This window comes from Oncorhynchus tshawytscha, linkage group LG05 (assembly GCF_018296145.1).
Source record: "Oncorhynchus tshawytscha isolate Ot180627B linkage group LG05, Otsh_v2.0, whole genome shotgun sequence".
Lineage (NCBI taxonomy): Eukaryota > Metazoa > Chordata > Actinopteri > Salmoniformes > Salmonidae > Oncorhynchus > Oncorhynchus tshawytscha.
Genome location: NC_056433.1, coordinates 85,820,069 through 85,840,829, shown reverse-complemented (window position 1 = coordinate 85,840,829; position 20,761 = coordinate 85,820,069). Strand labels below are relative to the sequence as shown.

At 46.7% G+C, this 20,761-nt stretch overlaps 1 protein-coding gene across 4 annotated transcripts in view; it reads left to right on the top strand.

Moving 5' to 3' along the window:
* Positions 1–381: 381 nt before the first annotated feature.
* The window catches only part of zgc:103559, a 44,250-nt gene continuing 23,870 nt past the window's right edge, over positions 382–20,761 (top strand). For 2 of the 4 annotated variants that reach the window (XM_042322598.1, XM_042322597.1), the window contains exons 1-4: positions 382–702; positions 16,922–17,073; positions 18,036–18,150; positions 18,941–19,087. In XM_042322598.1, the coding sequence (XP_042178532.1) occupies positions 547–702; positions 16,922–17,073; positions 18,036–18,150; positions 18,941–19,087 (570 nt within the window). In that variant the 5' untranslated portion in view covers positions 382–546. Of the gene's footprint in view, positions 703–16,921; positions 17,074–17,265; positions 17,284–18,035; positions 18,151–18,940; positions 19,088–20,761 lie in introns of those variants that run through there. The other 2 variants (XM_042322599.1, XM_042322600.1) reach the window with 2 other exon arrangements.

Below are 20,761 nucleotides of genomic sequence, written 5' to 3'. Positions count from 1 at the left end.
GGATTCACCTGGTCAGTCTGTGTCATTGAAAGAGCAGGAGTTCTTAATGTTGTGTATACTCAGTGTCTATACCTGGTGTTTACAGAATGACAATAGCTGCACTCACATGAATCAAGAATACAGCTTTGGCCACACCACGTCTAGTGTAAAAGTTGCAAATCTAATGTTAAAGAGAGATAAATCTCACTAGACATATTTTACTAACATATATCCCCCTGAAAACTAGTTGCTTTATACATGGTACTCGGCTCGTGGGTTCATTCTGTATACAGAGTAAAAAAGAGGTCAACAAACCTCTATCACTGTCTGTAACCACTATCTTACGCAACCCTTTACTTGCCTGCCTTGGGGGAGGTGCCATCCACAGTATTCCACAGAATATCTGCACACAGACCAGACTTAAGAGCAGAGTCAGTTTGTTTTACTCTTTAGACTAGAACCCATTTGTTCCACTCTTTAGACTAGCAGAACCCATTTGTTCCACTATTTAGACTAGCAGAACCCATTTGTTCCACTCTTTAGACTAGCCCAGGTAATCCTGCAGTAATGGAGCCTGGGTCGACCGTGAGTGCAGTGAGGAGTAGCAGGGTTCTGTGTGGCACAGAGATACGGCCTGCTCTGATTGTCATCAAGGAGGGAAAGATACACAAAATCCTCCCAAACTCCAGTGGTTCTACTGGGGATACTGCTGCTGGCTCTGAGGTAGGTATTGATTGGCTCTCTGGCTTCTGCTCAATTTGGTCTTTTTTTTTGTTTTTGTTTTTGTGTTAATTATGACTTTGTTTGTTCAGAATGTTTGCGTAATAATTTCCTATGAAGAAAAACACTTCCCAGTTCAACTAGTTCTCACAGTTTAACGTCAGAATTAGACATTAATGTTTCTCAAAACGTCAAATTGTTGCAAACTTCAAATTTCGAAGTGTTTTAGGTTAAGTTTAGGTATTAATGCAACATTTTTAGGTTAGTGTTAATTTCAGGCATTAACTCAGAATGGTTAAGGTTTGGGATAGGTTTAAAACAAAAATCTCAAAAACAAAAAATGATATAGCTGGATTTGAACTTGCGACCTTTGGAATCAGAGGCAGATTCACCCACTATCCCTGTCCACAGCACCTAACCAAAACCAAAACGTCCTTGAATGTAACAGTGCTCACTGTTGCCCCTAGTGGCTGGTTTCCACATCATCTCCTGACGTACTCAAACATGGATGGAAGTCAAATACTGAATTAAGCTAGCAGTGTTATTGAAACGTTCAGTTAAAGTGTTAAGCAGAGCTTGTAACCAAAATGTTTTTCTCATTTTCTTTGTTTTGTTTCCCTGTTCCGACCAGCAAAATAAAGTTCTGAACCAACATCGAAAGGTTAATCCATTCTTCTCTAGTTAAAAATCTCTCTCCCTAATTTCTGAATCACGCTGTAACGCCAGTAGGCTACTCTGCTTCCAAGGGGGAAGGGCCTACAAAGGTTAGCCTGTAGGCCGAATTAAATGAACATTTAAAGCAGATTAATGAAGAGGCTGTCTACACCTTGAATTTGTGATTCACCACCATTCTCACACTCCGTACGCGCATCTGCGCTTGCTGCTGAGGAGAGCGAGAGAAAGTTGCACAGTAGCCTGCATTTGACCAAGGCAACATTCTTCTCATCTGAGTCCACTACAATATACCCATTTGTCCTCAAACTGTCGTTTTACTTAAATGTAAAAAATTTGGAGGCCATTTTAATTGAAGTAAAGATGCAGGCCATTTTAATTGAAGTAAAGATGGAGGCCATTTAAATTGAAGTAAAGATGGAGGCCATTTTAATTGAAGTAAAGATGGAGGCCATTTTAATTGAAGTAAAGATGGAGGCCATTTTAATTTAATTAAAGATGGAGGCCATTTTAATTAAAGTAAACATGGAGGCCATTTTAAAGATGGAGGCCATTTTAATTGAAGTAAAGATGGAGGCCATTTTAAAGATAGAGGCCATTTTAATTGAAGTAAAACACAGGCTAATGTGCAACTTTCAGGTATGATTGACCCCCTCCCCCTCCCTGCCCATCATTATGCACACCTGTCACCTTCGCTATGCACATCAGCGCTCATTGGACTCACGTGGACTCTTTCACATTTTGATTGCCTTCCCTACATCTGTCTGTTGCTCTGTTTCATCCCCGTGTCGCATTAATGTTGTTTCGTTTCCCCTGTCCAGACGCTGTCCGTATTCTGTTTTCATGTCCGTTGTTCCATTAAAACTCCCTGAACTTGCTTACCCAGTGTCTGTCATTAAAATGATACAATTTTGGAACGTACATTTATTTTTGTATTTATAATCATTTGTTTTATAATTCTTATTATTGTATATGTTGTTATTATTGTAAGTGTAACGGTTTTCTAGTGGTGATGAAGGAGAGTCGGACCAAACTGCAGCGTGTCGATTGCGATCCATGTTTAATACAACAAAGAAACACGAACTTACAAAAAACAATAAACAAAACCGAAACAGCCTATCTGGTGCAAACTAACAGAGAGTACACATAGGACACTAAGGACAATCACCCACGACAAACTCAAAGAATATGGCTGCCTAAATATGGTTCCCAATCAGAGACAACGATAAGCATCTGCCTCTGATTGAGAACCACTCCAGACAGCCATAGACTTTGCTAGACAACCCACTAAGCTACAATCCCAATACCACCACCAAAACCCCAAGACAAACACACCACAATTACAAAAACCCCATGCCACACCCTGGCCTGACCAAATACATAAAGATGAACACAAAATACTTTGACCAGGGCGTGACAGAACCCCCCTAAGGTGCGGACTCCCGAACGCACCTCAAAACAATAGGGAGGGTCCGGGTGGGCGTCTGTCCATGGTGGCGGCTCGGGCGCGGGACGTGGACCCCACTCATTTAATGTCTTAGTCCCCTCTCCCTTCGTCCCTGGATAGTCCACCCTCGCCGCCGACCATGGCCTAGTAGTCCTCACCCAGAACCCCACTGGACTGAGGAGCAGATCGGGACTGAAGGACAGCTCGGGACTGAGGCAGCTCGGGACTGAGGGGAAGCTCGGGAGTGAGAGAAAGCTCAGGAGTGAGAGGAAGCTCAGGAGTGAGAGGAAGCTCAGGAGTGAGAGGAAGCTCAGGAGTGAGAGGAAGCTCAGGAGTGAGAGGAAGCTCAGGCAGGTTGATGGATCTACCAGATCCTGGCTGGCTGGTGGTTCCGGCAGATCCTGGCTGACTGGCACTTCTGGCGGATCCTGGCTGACTGGTGGGTCCTGGGAGACTGGCGGATCCTGGCTGACTGGCGGATCCTGGCTGACTGGCGGATCCTGGCAGACTGGCGGATCCTGGCAGACTGGCGGATCCTGGCAGACTGGCGGATCCTGGCAGACTGGCGGATCCTGGCAGACTGGCGGATCTAACTGATCCTGGCAGACTGGCGGATCCTGGCAGACTGGCAGATCCTGGCCGACTGGCAGATCCTGGCCGACTGGCAGATCCTGGCCGACTGGCAGATCCTGGCCGACTGGCAGATCCTGGCCGACTGGCAGTTCTGGCGGATCCTGGCAGACTGGCGGATCCTGGCAGACTGGCAGTTCTGGCGGATCCTGGCAGACTGGCGGATCCTGGCAGACTGGCGGATCCTGGCAGACTAGCGGATCCTGGCTGACTGGCGGATCCTGGTTGACTGGCACTTCTGGCGGATCCTGAAAGACTGGCGGATCCTGGCTGACTGGCGGATCATGGACTGGCGGATCCTGGCTGACTGGCGGATCCTGGCTGACTGGCGGATCCTGGCTGACTGGCGGATCCTGGCAGACTGGCGGATCCTGGCTGAATGGCGGATCTAACTGATCCTGGCAGACTGGCGGATCCTGGCTGACTGGCGGATCCTGGCCGACTGGCAGTTCTGGCAGATCCCGGCTGACTGGCGGATCTGGAAGAGTCTGGTTGACTGGCAGATCTGGAAGAGTCTGGTTGACTGGCAGATCTGGAAGAGTCTGGTTGACTGGCAGATCTGGAAGGGTCTGGTTGACTGGCAGATCTGGAAGAGTCTGGTTGACTGGCAGATCTGGAAGAGTCTGGTTGACTGGCAGATCTGGAAGAGTCTGGTTGACTGGCAGATCTGGAAGAGTCTGGCTGACTGGCAGATCTGGAAGAGTCTGGCAGACTGGCGATGCTGGGCAGACCGGCGGCGCCGGGCAGACTGGCGGCGCCGGGCAGACTGGCGGCGCCGGGCAGACTGGCGACGCTGGGCAGACTGGCGACGCTGGGCAGACTGGCGGTGCTGGGCAGACTGACGACGCTGGGCAGACTGACGACGCTGGGCAGACTGGCGGTGCTGGGCAGACTGGCGATGCTGGGCAGACTGGCGATGCTGGGCAGACTGGCGATGCTGGGCAGACTGGCGATGCTGGGCAGACTGATGGCGCTGGGCAGACTGGCGATGCTGGGCAGACTGGGGGCACTGGCGGCGCTGGGCAGACTGGCGGCACTAGCTGCTCCATATAGGCTGACAGCTCTGGCGGCTTCTTACAGACTGACCGCTCTGGCGGCTCCGTGCTGACTGGCAGCTCCTTGCAGACTGGCAGCTCCTTGCAGACTGGCAGCTCCTTACAGACTGACAGCTCCGTGCAGACTGACAGCTCCGTGCAGACTGACAGCTCCGTGCAGACTGGCTGCTCCATGCAGACTGGCTGCTCCATGCAGACTGACAGCTCTGGCTGCTTCATGCAGACTGACAGCTCTGGCTGCTCCATGTAGACTGGCTGCTTCATGCAGACTGGCAGCTCGGGCTGCTTCATGTAGACTGACAGCTCTGGCTGCTCCATGCGGACTGACAGCTCTGGCTGCTCCATGTAGACTGACTGCTTCATGCAGACTGGCAGCTCGGGCTGCTTCATGTAGACTGACAGCTCTGGCTGCTCCATGCGGACTGACAGCTCTGGCTGCTCCATGCAGACTGACAGCTCTGGCTGCTCCATGCGGACTGACAGCTCTGGCTGCTCCATGCGGACTGACAGCTCTGGCTGCTCCATGTAGACTGGCTGCTTCCTGCAGACTGGCAGCTCGGGCTGCTTCATGTAGACTGACAGCTCTGGCTGCTCCATGTAGACTGGCTGCTTCATGCAGACTGGCAGCTCGGGCTGCTTCATGTAGACTGACAGCTCTGGCTGCTCCATGCAGACTGACAGCTCTGACTGCTCCATGCAGACTGACAGCTCTGACTGCTCCATGCAGACTGACAGCTCTGACTGCTCCATGCAGACTGACATCTCTGGCTGCTCTAAACAGGCGGAAGACTCCGGCAGCGCTGGAGATGAGGAAAACTCTAACAGCGCTAGATAGGCGTGAGACTCCGGCAGCGCAGGAGAGGAGAAAGGCTCTGGCTGCGCTAAACAGGCGGGAGGCTCCGGCAGCGCTGTAGAGGAGAAAGGCTCTGGCTGCGCTGAACAGGCGGGAGGCTCCGGCAGCGCTGTAGAGGAGGAAGGCTCTGGCTGCGTTAAACAGGCGGGAGACTCCAGCAGCGCAGGAGAGGAGAAAAGCGCTGGCTGCGCTGAACAGGCGAGAGACTCCGGCCGCGCAGGAGAGGAGAAAGGCTCTGGCTGCGCTGAACAGGCGGAAGACTCCAGCAGCGCTGTAGAGGAGAAAGGCTCCGGCAGCGCTGAACAGGTGGGACGCACTGTAGGCCTGATGCGTGGTGCTGGCACTGGTATGCCGTGCATGCTATGCCAAGCCCACACCTTTCTTTCTACTCTGTCCAATACATCCTCCACACTCTCAGACTCAGCACTCTGCTTCGCCGACAGCTCCAATTCCATCCATGGCTCTGCCCAGGGTCCTTGTCCGTCAAGGATCTCCTCCCAAGTCCATTTATCCAAAGAGTGCAGCCTCTCCCAATGCTGCTGCTGCCTCTGTTGCTTCTCCTGCTGCTGCCTTTGCTCCTGCTGCTGCCTTTGCTGCTGCTGCTGTTGCTCCTGCTGCACCTGTCGCTTCTCCTGCTGCTGCTGTTGCTGCTGCCTCTGTTTACCACGCCGCTTGGTCCTTGGTTGGTGGGTGATTCTGTAACGGTTTTCTAGTGGTGATGAAGGAGAGTCGGACCAAACTGCAGCGTGTCGATTGCGATCCATGTTTAATACAACAAAGAAACACGAACTTACAAAAAACAATAAACAAAACCGAAACAGCCTATCTGGTGCAAACTAACAGAGAGTACACATAGGACACTAAGGACAATCACCCACGACATACTCAAAGAATATGGCTGCCTAAATATGGTTCCCAATCAGAGACAACGATAAGCATCTGCCTCTGATTGAGAACCACTCCAGACAGCCATAGACTTTGCTAGACAACCCACTAAGCTACAATCCCAATACCACCACCAAAACCCCAAGACAAACACACCACAATTACAAAAACCCCATGCCACACCCTGGCCTGACCAAATACATAAAGATGAACACAAAATACTTTGACCAGGGCGTGACAGTAAGCCTATTTATTAATCAAAACCAGTTATTGAAATATGCAAAATGTGAGATTTTGGCTAAATTAAGTTAATTGTGTGATCAGTATTTAGTTTAAAATGTAAAATAAATAACAGTAGGTTATTGCTGTCATTTGTTGGGTACAATAGTTAGCCTTTGTTGGATATTGCTGTAGTATAGCCTATTCAAAACTGTTGTGAAGGTTTAAACCAGTTCACAAGTGTTTTTGTTTCATTCTGTTGAGCCATTTTCTTTGGCCAAATTCAGTTCCAACTGTAATGCAGTGTTTGCCATAATATAATATAATACAATATAATATAATACAATATAATATAATATAATATAATATAATAGCCTGCTCGTATTTTCCCGATAAACATTGGCTTGACTTTTTATATTACCCTAAAAAAGTTTACAAACTTTTGTGAAGGTTTGGTGTGGTGTGGCTATTATTAAGAATTAGCTATTGCAGGAAACATTCAAAGAATGTTTTAGGCCTACCAGAGCTACTTCTATAATGTAATAACATAATGCTTATCTTTTATACAAAATATTCTGACAGAAAATGTATGAATTAGCCTCCTTCTGTATGCCTTTAACTGTATAGCAGATTCATTAGACCCTAATCTATGGATTTCACATGACTGGCAATACAGATATGCATCCGTTGGTGACAGATACCTTAAATAAAAAAGTTGTGGCGTGAACCAGAAAACCAGTCAGTATCTGGTGTGACCACCATTTGCCTCATGCAGCACGACATCTCCTTCGCATAGAGTTGATCAGGCTGTTGATTGTGGCCTGTGGAATGCTGTCCCACTCCTTTTCAATGGCTGTGCGAAGTTGCTGGGTATTGTTGGGAACTGGAAGACGCTGTCGTTCCAGAGCATCTCAAACATGCTCAATGGGTAACATCTTCCAGGAATGTTGTACAGATCCTTGCGACACGGGCCTTGCAATATCGTGCTGAAACATGAGGTGATGGCAGCGAATGAATGGCACAACAATGGACCTCACGATAAAATGAAATTGTGTTTGTTGTCCATAGCTTATGCCTGCCCATACCATAACACCACCGCCACCATGGGGCACTCAATCCAGACATACCCCATCCAAAAACGTGGATGAACAGAGAATTCGTACCATGCTGACAGCCCGTACTGCAGCATTCGATGTCAGCAGAACGAACCCAGACGACTTGGTGGCGCGCAACGTGTACGAGTAAGCAGGTACGAGCTTCGCAAATACATTAGGGACGCAAAAAGACAAACTCAAACTGTTTATGTTCAACAACTCAGACTCACGATGCATGTGGCAAGAATTACAGACTATCACGGACAACAAAGGCACAACCAGCTATGTGGTGCCCAACGAAGTCTCCCTCCCAGATGAGCTTGACATGCTCGCTTCAAGGCAGACAATACCGAGCCGTCCAGGAAGGCTCTCACTGCTCTATAAGACCAGGTGCTTTTGCTCTCCGAAGCTGACGTGAGGAAAACTTCAAATGAGTGAATACCCAGGTGGCATCCCTGGCCACGTCCTGAGAGTGTGAGCTGACCAGCTGGCGGGCACCTTCTCAGACATCTTCAACCTGTCCCTGTCCCAGGTTGTAGTCCCTACCTGCTTCATGAAGACCACCATCGTCCCAGTGCCCAAAAAAAACAAGGTGAAATGCCCAAATGACTATCGCCCCATCACACTCACCCCTGTCGTCATGAAGTGCTTCGAGAGGCTGGCTGTGGCCAGAATGCCAGTTACACTGGACCCATTCCAAGATGCCATTTCCATCGTTATTCACACTCCTGTCAAGATGGTGCAACAGCGACTCTACTTTCTATGGCGTCTGAAGATATTAGGCATGCTTCCCTGGGTCCTTGCCAAATACTACTGATGCACCATCGAGAGCGTCCTGACGAGGGGGAATAGGCATTGTCATGCCATTTTCATGACTGTCTTGGTGTGTTTGGACATGAGAGTTTGTTGGTGATGTGGAGATTAGTCCCAGGGTTCTTAGCTTAGTGATGAGCTTTGAGGGCACTATGGTGTTGAATGCTGAGCTGTAGTCAATGAACAGCATTCTCACCTAAGTGTTCCTTTTGTCCTGTGTGTTCCTTTTGATCTGTGGATCTGTTGGGGCAGTATGTGAATTGGAGTGGGACTAGGGTTTTTGGGATGATGGTGTTGATGTGAGCCATGACCAGCCTTTCAAAGCACATCATGGCTACAGACGTGAGTGCTATGGGTTGGTAGTCATTTAGGCTGGTTACCTTGGCACTCTTCGGCACAGGGACTATGGTGGTCTGCTTGAAACATGTAGGTATTACAGACTTGGTCAGGGACAGGTTGAAAATGTCAGTGAAGACACTTGTCAGTTGATCAGCACGTCCTGGTAATCCGTCTGGTCCTGAAGCCTTGTGAATGTTGACCTGTTTAAAGGTCTTACTAACATCGGCTACAGAGAGCATGATCAACAGTCGCCCGGGACAGCTGGTGCTCACATGCATGCTTCAGGGTTGCTTGCCTCGAAGCGTGCATAGAAGTCATTTAGCTCGTCTGGTCGGCTCGTGTTACTGGGCAGCTCGCATCTGGTCCTTCCTTTGTAGTTTGTAATATTTTTCAAGCCCTGCCACATCCGACGAGCATCAGAGCTGGTGTGGAAGGATTCAATCTTAGTCCTGTATTGATGATTTGCCTGTTTGATGGTTCGTCGGAGGGCATAGGGGGATTTCTTATTAGTGTCGGGGTGAATGTCCCGCTCCTTGAAAGCGGCAGCTCTAGCATTTAGCTCACTGCGGACGTTACCTGTAATCCATGGCTTCTGGTTGGGGTATGTACGTACGGTCACTGTGGGGACGATGTCATCTATGCACTTATTGATGAAGCCGGTGACTGATGTGGTATACTCCTCAATGCCATCGGATGTATCCCGGAACATATTCCAGTCTGTACTAGCAAAACAGTCCTGTAGCTTAGTATCTGCATCATCTGACCTCTTCCCTATTGAGCAAATCACTTGTACTTACTGCTTTCGTTTTTGCTTGTAAGCAGGAATCAGGAGGATAGAATTATGGTCAGATTTGCCAAATAGAAGATGAGGGAGAGCTTTGAATGTGTCTCTGTGTGTAGATTAAATGTGTCCCACCCTGATCTGTTTCACCTGTCTTTGTGCTTGTCTCCACCCCCCTCCAGGTGTCTCCCATCTTCCCCATTATCCCCTGTGTATTTATACCTGTGTTCTCTGTTTGTCTGTTGCCAGTTTTTTTTTCTCATTCAAACCTACCAGTGTTTGTTCCCCTGCTCCTGCCTGTTTTCCTGATTCTGCCTGCCCTCGCCGTGAGACTGCCTGCCATTTTGTATTTTACCCTACCATTCTGGATTATTGACCCCTGCCTCCCCTGACCCTGAGACTGCCTGCCGTTCTGGATTATTGACCTCTGCCTCCCCTCACCCTGAGACTACCTGCCGTTCTGGGCCCTTTATACCTTCTCCAGATTATTGACCTTCTGCCTCCCCTGACCTCTGCCTCCCCTGACCCTGAGACTGCCTGTCGTTCTGGGCCCTTTATACTTTCTCTAGATTATTGACCCCTGCCTGCCTTGACCTGTATTTTGCCTGTCCCTGTTGTTCGGAATAAACTTTTGTTTCTTCTACACTGACTGCAAATGGGGCTTACCTTAAATGTGTTATAAGGTGGTTTATAGTATTTATATTTATTTATAGCTTTTTTTCTCCTCTGGTTGCACATGTGACATGTATAAATGAGCTAAAGCTGAGTGCTGCCTCGGGATGAGCATTTTCTTGTTTGCTTATGGCCTTATACAGCTCGTTGAGTGCGGTTTTAGTGCCAGCATCGGTTTGTGGTGGTAAATAGACAGCTACGAAAAATACAGATGAAAACTCTCTTGGTAAATAGTGTGGTCTACAGCTTATCATGAGGTACTCTACCTCACTCAAACAAAACCTTGAGACTTCTTTAATATTAGATCTTGCGCACCAGCTGTTATTGACAAATAGACACCCCTGCCCCTCGTCTTACCGGAGGTAGCTGTTCTGTATATTATCCATGTCGTCGTTCAGACACGACCTGGTGAAACAGATGTTTTTAATGTCCCGTTGGTAGGATAGTCTCAAATGGAATTCATCCAGTTTATTCTCCAATGATTGCACGTTGGCCAATAGGATGGATGGTAGAGGAGGGTTACCAACTCGCCTACAAATTCTCACAAGCCACCCGGATCCCTTGTATCAGCGTCTCCTCTTTCATGCGAGTGATGGGTGCAGAAGTAAATCTTTCGCGTCTGACTCGTTAAAGAATGTTCGAGGTGAGTAATCGCTGTTCTGATATCCAGTAACTCTTTTCTGTCGTAAGAGACTGTGGCACACATGTACTCATTCACGCACACACCCTCCCACAGACACCCACATATCCACACACACACACACAAACACACACACACACACACACACAAACACACATAAACTCGGCAACAACAAAAAACCAGCCCTTTTTCAGGACCCTGTCTTTCAAAGATCATTCGTAAAAATCCAAATAACTTCACAGATCTTCATTGTAAAGGGTTTAAACACTGTTGCCCATGCTTGTTCAATGAACCATAAAGAATTAATGAACATGCACCTGTGGAACGGTCGTTAAGACACTAACAGCTTACAGACGGTAGGCAATTAAGGTCACAGTTATGAAAACTTAAGACACTAAAGAGGCCTTTCTACTGACTCTGAAAAACACCAAAAGAAAGGTGCCCAGAGTCCCTGCTCATCTGCGTGAACATGCTTTAGGCATGCTGCTAAGAGGCATAAGGACTGCAGATGTGGCCAGAGCAAGAAATTGCAATGTCTGTACTGTGAGACGCCTAAGACAGCTACAGTGAGACAGGACGGACAGCTGATCGTCCTCACAGTGGCAGACCACATGTAACAACACCTGCACACGATCAGTACATCAGAACATCACACCTGCGGGACAGGTACAGGATGGCAACAACAACTGCCCGAGTTACACCAGGAATGCACAACCTATCCTTCAGACTGTCCGCAATAGGCTGAGAGAGGCTGGACTGAGGGCTTGTAGGCCTGTTGTAAGGAAGGTCCTTACCAGCCATCACCGGCAACAATGTCGCCTATGAGCATAAACCCACCATTGCTGGACCAGACAGGACTGGCAAAAAGTGCTCTTCACTGACAAGTCGCACCATTTGTCTTACCAGGGGTGATGGTTGGTTTTTGTGTTTATCGTCGAAGGAATGAGCGTTACACCGAGGCCTGTACTCTGGAGCGGTATCGATTTGGAGGTGGGGAGGTGTGTCACAGCATCATCGGACTGAGCTTGTTGTCATTGTAGGCAATCTCAACGCTGTGCATTACAGGAAGAGTGGGGTAACATCTCACAGCAATAACTGGCAAATCAGGTGCAGTCCATGAGGACGAGATGCACTGCAGTACTTAATGCAGCTGGTGGCCACACCAGATACTGACTGTTACTTTTGATTTTGACCCCGCCTTTGTTCAGGGACACATTATTCCATTTCTGTTAGTCACATGTCTGTGGAATTTGTTCAGTTTATGTCTCAGTTGTTGAATCTTGTTATGTCCATACAAATACTTACACGTTAAGTTTGCTGAAAATAAACGCAGTTGACCTTGAGAGGACATTTCATTTTTTGCTGAGTTTATATACACTGAGTGTACAAAACAATAAGGACACTTTAATATTGAGTCACCCAATTTGTGGACTCTACAAGGTGTCGAAAGTGTTCCACAGGAATGCTGGCCCATATTGACTCCAATCCTTCCCACTGTTGTGTCAAGTTGGCTGGATGTCCTTTGGTTGGTGGACCATTTTTGAAACACATGGGAAACTGTTGAGGGTGAAAAACCCAGCAGCGTTGCAGTTCTTAACACAACCGGTGCGCCTGGCACCTTCTACCACACCCCGTTCAAAGGCACTTAAATATTTTGTCTTCTCCATTCACCCTCTGAATGGCACACAAACAAAATCCGTGTCTCAATTATCTCCTTCCCTTCATCTACACTGATTGAAGTGGATTTAACAAGTGAAGATCATAGCTTTCACCTGGATAGCCACATGGAAAGAGCAGGTGTCCTTAGTGTCTTGTGCACTCAGTGTCAATTCATGCTACACACACAGCACATTTTTTTATTTATCTAACAAGGCAAGTCAGTTAAGAACAAATACCTATTTACAATGTTGGCCTAGGGGTAGTGGGTTAACTGCCTTGTTCAGGGGCAGAACAACAGATTTTGACCTTGTCTGCTCGGGGATTCAATCCACCAACCTTGCAGTTACTAGCTTAACACTCTCACCAATAGGCTACCTGCCGCCCAAATTGCTGCTACGAGATTTGTTTTCACTATTGCTTATACTGCACAATTTAATCACTTGCCCCCCCTCCCCCCCCAATCCCACTTACTCTGATACATGTGTAAATAATTGTACTATAATTGTTGTTGCAATATAGAGAAGGAACCTGAAGTAAGCATTTCATTGGACAGTGTATACCATGTGTATCCTGTACATAAGACTAATGCAACTGGAAACTTAAAACTTTGTTCTCTGGCTCACTTGCTCCCCCTGTTGGAGAGAAAAGATAATGTCATTCAGTGTATTTATTTCTCACCCATTTGTAGTTCAATCGGGGCTATTTTGTGGCCTAGATTGCTGAAGTCGTTCGTCATTCTTAAAAAATGTAATTACACTGTAATAACATCTGTATTACTACAAATACCACCCTATTCCCGACATAGTGCACTACGTTTTGACCAGAGTCCTATGAGCCCTAAGGGGCCCTGGTCAAAAGTAGTCCACTATATAGGGAATGAGGTGCCATTTGGCCATTACTGATTGAGCATTACTATGAAGGTGTATAACTATTTTTAATGGTGTATCTTAACCCTGGTCCTGGGACCCAAGAGTGTGCACATGTTTGTTTAATCCCTAGCACTACACAGCTGATTCAAATCCTCAGCTCATCATCAAGTTTGGATGATTTGAATCAGGTAAGGCAAAAAAAAAAAAGTAAAACCCTTTGGGTCCCCAGGACCAGATTATAAATTATAAATAGTTATACGTGTTCATGGTAATGGCCAGGATCAGGATTGAGATACACTGATCTATAACGTAGTTTTAATGATGTAGCATTGCTGACGTAGCATTACTGACGTAGCATTACTGACGTAGCATTACTGACGTAGCATTGCTGACGTAGCATTGCTGACGTTGCATTACTGACGTAGCATTGCTGAAGTAGCATTACTGACGTAGCATTACTGACGTAGCATTGCTGACGTAGCATTACTGACGTAGCATTACTGACGTAGCTTCACTGACGTAGCATTGCTGACGTAGCATTACTGACGTAGCTTCACTGATGTAGCATTACTGATGTAGCATTACTGACGTGGCTTTACTGATGTAGCTTTAGATCAGTATGGGCTCCCAAGTGGCGCAGTGGTAATAAGGCACTGCATCTCAGTGCAAGAGGTGTCACTACTGGTTCGTATCCCGGCTGAATCACATCTGGCCGTGATTGGGAGTCCCATAGGGTGGCCAGAATAGTCCCAGCGTCACCGGGGGAGGCCGTCATTGAAAATAAGAATTTGTTCTTAACTGACTTGCCTAGTTAAATAAAGGTACAAATAAATACATTCACTGATGTAGCTTTACTGTGATTTGAATTTATTATGGATCCCCATTAGTTCCTGTCAAGGCAGCAGCTACTCTTCCTGGGGTTTATTATGGATTCCCATTAGTTCCTGCCAAGGCAGCAGCTACTCTTCCTGGGGTTTATTATGGATCCCCATTAGTTCCTGCCAAGGCAGCAGCTACTCTTCCTGGGGTTTATTATGCATCCCCATTAGTTCCTGTCAAGGCAGCAGCTACTCTTCCTGGGGTTTATTATGGATTCCCATTAATTCCTGCCAAGGCAGCAGCTACTCTTCCTGGGGTTTATTATGGATCCCCATTAGTTCCTGTTAAGGCAGCAGCTACTCTTCCTGGGGTTTATTATGGATCCCCATTAGTTCCTGCCAAGGCAGCAGCTACTCTTCCTGGGGTTTATTATGGATCCCCATTAGTTCCTGCCAAGGCAGCAGCTACTCTTCCTGTGGTTTATTATGAATGCCCATTAGTTCCTGCCAAGGCAGCAGCTACTCTTTCTGGGGTTTATTATGGATCCCCATTAGTTCCTGCCAAGGCAGCAGCTACTCTTCTTGGGGTTTATTATGGATCCCCATTAGTTCCTGCCAAGGCAGCAGCTACTCTTCCTGAGGTTTATTATGGATCCCCATTAGTTCCTGCCAAGGCAGCAGCTACTCTTCCTGGGGTTTATTATGGATCCCCATTAGTTCCTGCACCAAGGCAGCAGATACTCTTCCTGAGGTTTATTATGGATCCCCATTAGTTCCTGCCAAGGCTGCAGCTACTCTTCCTGGGGTTTATTATGGATCCCCATTAGTTCCTGCCAAGGCAGCAGCTACTCTTCTTGAGGTTTATTATGGATCCCCATTAGTTCCTGCCAAGGCAGCAGCTACTCTTCCTGAGGTTTATTATGGATCCCCATTAGTGCCTGCCAAGGCAGCAGCTACTCTTCCTGGGGTTTATTATGGATCCCCATTAGTTCCTGCCAAGGCAGCAGCTACTCTTCCTGAGGTTTATTATGGATCCCCATTAGTTCCTGTTAAGGCAGCAGCTACTCTTCCTGGGGTTCATTATGGATTCCCATTAGTTCCTGCCAAGGCAGCAGCTACTCTTCCTGGGGTTTATTATGGATCCCCATTAGTTCCTGCCAAGGCAGCAGCTACTCTTCCTGGGGTTTATTATGGATCCCCATTAGTTCCTGCCAAGGCAGCAGCTACTCTTCTTGGGATCCAGCAGAATTAAGCCAGTTATACATTTTTTATACATTACAATAAATTCACAACAGATTTCACAACATATTAAGTGTATGCCCTCAGGCCCCTTTTCTACTACACATCTACTGTACAACACAAAATCCATGTGCACATGTGTGTATAGTGCGTATGATATTGTGTGTTCGTATGCATGTGTCTGTGCCTATGTTTGTGTTGCTTCAAGTCCCCGTTGTTCCATAAGGTGTATTTTTATCTTTTTTTTTAAATCTAATTTTACTGCTTGCATGAGTTACCTGATGTTGAATAGAGTTCCATGTAGTCATGGCTCTATGTAGTACTGTGCGCCTCCTATAGTCTGTTCTGTACTTGGGGACTGTGAAGAGACCTCTGGTGGCGTGTCTAGTGGGGTATGCGCATGGGTGTCCGAGCTGTGTGCCAGTAGTTTAGATGGACAGCTCGGTGCATTCAACATGTCAATACGTCTCACAAATACAAGTAGTGATGAAGTCGATCTCTCCTACGCTTTGAGCCAGGAGAGATTGACATGCATGTTATTAATATTAGCTCTCTGTGTACATCCAAGGGCCAGCCGTGCTGCCCTGTTCTGAGCCAATTGCAATTTTCCTAAGTCCTTTAATGTGGCACCTGACCACACAACTGAACAGTAGTCCAGGTGTGACAAAACTAGAGCCTGTAGGACCTGCCTTGTTGATAGTGTTGTTAAGAAGGTAGAAACTAGGGCCTGTAGGACCTGCCTTGTTGATAATGTTGTTAAGAAGGTAGAAACTAGGGCCTGTAGGACCTGCCTTGTTGATAGTGCTGTTAAGAAGGTAGAAACTAGGGCCTGTAGGACCTGCCTTGTTGATAGTGTTGTTAAGAAGGTAGAGGAGCTCTTTATTATGGACAGACTTCTCCCCATCTTATCTACTGTTGTATCAATATGTTTTGACCATGACAGTTTAGAATCCAGGGTTACGCCAAGCAATTTAGTCATCTCAACTTGCTCAATTTCCACATTAGAATATTTAGTTAAGGTTTAGGGTTTAGTGAATGATTAGTCCCAAATACAAAGCTTTTCATTTTTGAAATATTTAGGACTAACTTATTCCTTGACACCAATTCGGAAACTAACTGCAGCTCTTTGTTAAGTAATGTAGTCATTTCAGTCGCTGTGGTAGCTGATGTGTATATTGAGTCATCCACATACATAGACACACTGGCTTTACTCAAAGCCAGTGGCATGTCGTTAGTAAAGATTGAAAAAAGTAAGGGGCCTAGACAGCTGCCCTGGGGAATTCCTGATTCTTCCTGGATTATGTTGGAGAGGCTGCCATTAAAGAACACCCATCTGTGTTCTGTTAGACAGGTAACTCTTTATCCACATTATAGCAGGGGGTGTAAAGCCATAGCACATACGTTTTTCCAGCTGCAGACTATGATCGACAATGTCAAAATCCACACCGAAGTCTAGCAAAACAGCCCCCCACTTCATGGCTGGTGCTATGACATGTATAGCTGTATCTATAACATATATTTGTTACACTGATGGTAGGTGTTGGATGTGGGAGACCATCTGGTGATGCCTGGTATCGTGGACTGTCACGTCCATGTGAATGAACCGGGTCGCACCACCTGGGAGGGATTCTGGACCGCCACGAGGGCCGCTGCTGCAGGAGGGGTCACTACCATAGTGGACATGCCCCTGTAAGTCACTACCATAGTAGACATGTCTCTGTAAGTCACTACCATAGTGGACATGTCCCTGTAAATCACTACCATAGTAGACATGTCCCTGTAAATCACTACCATAGTGGACATGTCCCTGTTAGTCACTACCATAGTAGACATGTCCCTGTAAATCACTATCATAGTGGACATGTCCCTGTAAATCACTACCATAGTGGACATGCCCCTGTTAGTCACTACCATAGTGGACATGTCCCTGTTAGTCACTACCATAGTGGACATGTCCCTGTAAATCACTACCATAGTAGACATGTCCCTGTAAATCACTACTATAGTAGACATGCCCCTGTAAATCACTTCAAAGTTGAGTTAAGTTTATTAATTACTCCATTTTAAAAACAAGCACACATACTACTACTACATGTACATGAGTAGAATCATGGGGGATCAAGTCTGGGATTTATTTCCATTGTGGTCCTCTTGCCAAGAACATGGAACAGCCCCGTCACAATTAGCTCCCTACCCCTTCCCTTGATCCTAACCCTTCAATGTTTGCAGATTTGTAATTTGAAAGATTTTCTGGTTATGCCTATCCAGACCCTTCAGATTTGCAGACATGGAGGAGTTAGAGCCAAATGTGTATGGGTAAGGAGTGATAGAGGCTGACTTTTTCCCATAGAAAATTATCCATTGTCCAGATTCAGGTCGTAAGATCAGAGGTTAGGAGTCTGAGATAGTGTAAGGGTAAACTACAGATTGCCTCAAATGTACTTTTCTAAAGCTGGCCTTGAATAAAGATCACATTGTCAAGAGATGCCTGTCACATTGACTAACTTAGGCTACTCCTGTACTCAACGAACACATTCAGATCTGGCCAAACTGAGGATCACTAAGGATATCTTAAAAAATAAAAATAAATTAAAATAAAAAGCGATTTAAAATGTGCAAATTAAACTGTGTTCTAATTACTGTCTCCATAGCAACAGCATCCCGCCGACCACCACCCTGGATAACTTCCATGAGAAGATGGCAGCAGCGTCGGGAAAGTGTTTTGTAGACACTGCCTTCTGGGGAGGGGTCGTCCCTGGCAACCAGGTACAGTACTGGCTGTAGGAATGATAGCATGACATACAAGAACACCACCTGGACAGGACACTAGTCTATCGCAGGGCCTCCCCCCTCCTCCAAATCTATCTCCTTAAATGCTGAGTGCCAAGCAGAGACGCATCAGGTCCCATTTTTACAGTATTTCGTTTGACTCGCCAGGGATCAAACGTCCAAGCTTCCAATCTCAGGGCAGACAAAAAGTAGAGATAAAACTAACCCACTAGGCAAAAGCCGGTTGAAATAACGTTGTTTCCATCAACCTGGAAAACTGATTGGATTTGCAAAAAAAAGTTATACATTTAAGGGCATTTTGTGTAAATATAAATGTAAATATAAACTACACGTTGATCTGACATCTGTTCCCAGTGGGAAGGCTCTTTCTCAATTGTCAAAAAAGTCCTCAGAGTCTCCACATCGTCTCACCTTGATCTGCCCTGATTGGGATCTGCCCTGATTGGGATCTGCCCTGATAGAATCTGCCCTGATTGGGATCTGCCCTGATTGGGATCTGCCCTGATTGGGACAGACTTGGCAGGTGAACATAACATGGAATCTTATTAATATGCTGTCCTTAGCCTGGTCAGTTATATCAAATCTGTAGAGATTCAAGTAGAGGAGAAGAGGAAAGGATGGATGTTTTTTTGCGGGACAATTAAGAATACGACCAATCCCACTCGGGTGAACCTAAACCAAAGCCCTGTGGTGATGGTGTGGCTTCGGTATCTACCCGTAGTGGTTTCTATGAAACCACCTGATACAAATGACTCTGTTTCTGCAGCTGGAGCTGCTCCCCATGATCCGGGCTGGGGTGGCTGGTTTTAAATGTTTCCTGATCCAAAGTGGAGTTGAGGAGTTCCCTCATGTGACTGACGGAGATCTGCACATCGCCATGAAACAGCTACAGGGCACAGGAAGCGTTCTCCTGGTAACTCACAGATAGATGGAAAATAAAATACACTCATATTTTCTTTCTGTTTTAATGTCTTTTAAGCAGCAGAGTTCAGAGAAAACTAACAAAGGCTGTCGCCGAAACTCGTCCGTTTGACTTCTGACTTACAGGGGCATGTCCACTATGGTAGTGACTAACAGGGACATATCCACTATGGTAGTGACTTACAGGGGCACTATGGTAGTGACTAACAGGGGCATGTCCACTATGGTAGTGACTTACAGGGGCATGTCCACTATGGTAGTGACTAACAGGGACATATCCACTATGGTAGTGACTTACAGGGGCACTATGGTAGTGACTAACAGGGGCATGTCCACTATGGTAGTGACTTACAGGGGCATGTCCACTATGGTAGTGACTAACAGGGGCATGTCCACTATGGTAGTGACTAACAGGGGCATGTCCACTATGGTAGTGACTTACAGGGGCATGTCCACTATGGTAGTGACTAACAGGGACATGTCCACTATGGTAGTGACTAACAGGGGCACTATGGTAGTGATTTACAGGGGCATGTCCACTATGGTAGTGACTAACAGGGGCATGTCCACTATGGTAGTGACTTACAGGGGCATGTCCACTATGGTAGTGACTAACAGGGACATGTCCACTATGGTAGTGACTAACAGGGGCATGTCCACTATGGTAGTGACTTACAGGGGCATGTCCACTATGGTAGTGACTAACAGGGGCATGTCCACTATGGTAGTGACTTACAGGGGCATGTCCACTATGGTAGTGACTAACAGGGACATGTCCACTATGGTAGTGACTAACAGGGGCATGTCCACTATGGTAGTGACTAACAGGGACATATTCACTATGGTAGTGACTAACAGGGACATATCCACTATGGTAGTGACTTACAGGGGCATGTCCACTATGGTAGTGACTAACAGGGACATATCCACTATGGTAGTGACTAACAGGGGCATGTCCACTATGGTAGTGACTAACAGGGACATATTCACTATGGTAGTGACTAACAGGGACATATTCACTATGGTAGTGACTAACAGGGACATATCCACTATGGTAGTGACTTACAGGGGCATGTCCACTATGGTAGTGACTAACAGGGACATATCCACTATGGTAGTGACTTACAGGGGCATGTCCACTATGGTAGTGACTTACAGGGGCATGTCCACTATGGTAGTGACTAACAGGGCATGTCCACTATGGTAGTGACTAACAGGGCATGTCCACTATGGTAGTGACTAACAGGGACATATCCACTATGGTAGTGACTTACAGGGACATATCCACTATGGTAGTGACTTACAGGGGCATGTCCACTATGGTAGTGACTAACAGGGACATATCCACTATGGTAGTGACTTACAGAGACATATCCACTATGGTAGTGACTTACAGGGGCATGTCCACTATGGTAGTGACTTACAGGGGCATGTCCACTATGGTAGTGACTAACAGGGACATATCCACTATGGTAGTGACTTACAGGGACATATCCACTATGGTAGTGACTTACAGGGGCATGTCCACTATGGTAGTGACTAACAGGGCATGTCCACTATGGTAGTGACTAACAGGGACATATCCACTATGGTAGTGACTAACAGGGACATATCCACTATGGTAGTGACTTACAGGGACATATCCACTATGGTAGTGACTTACAGG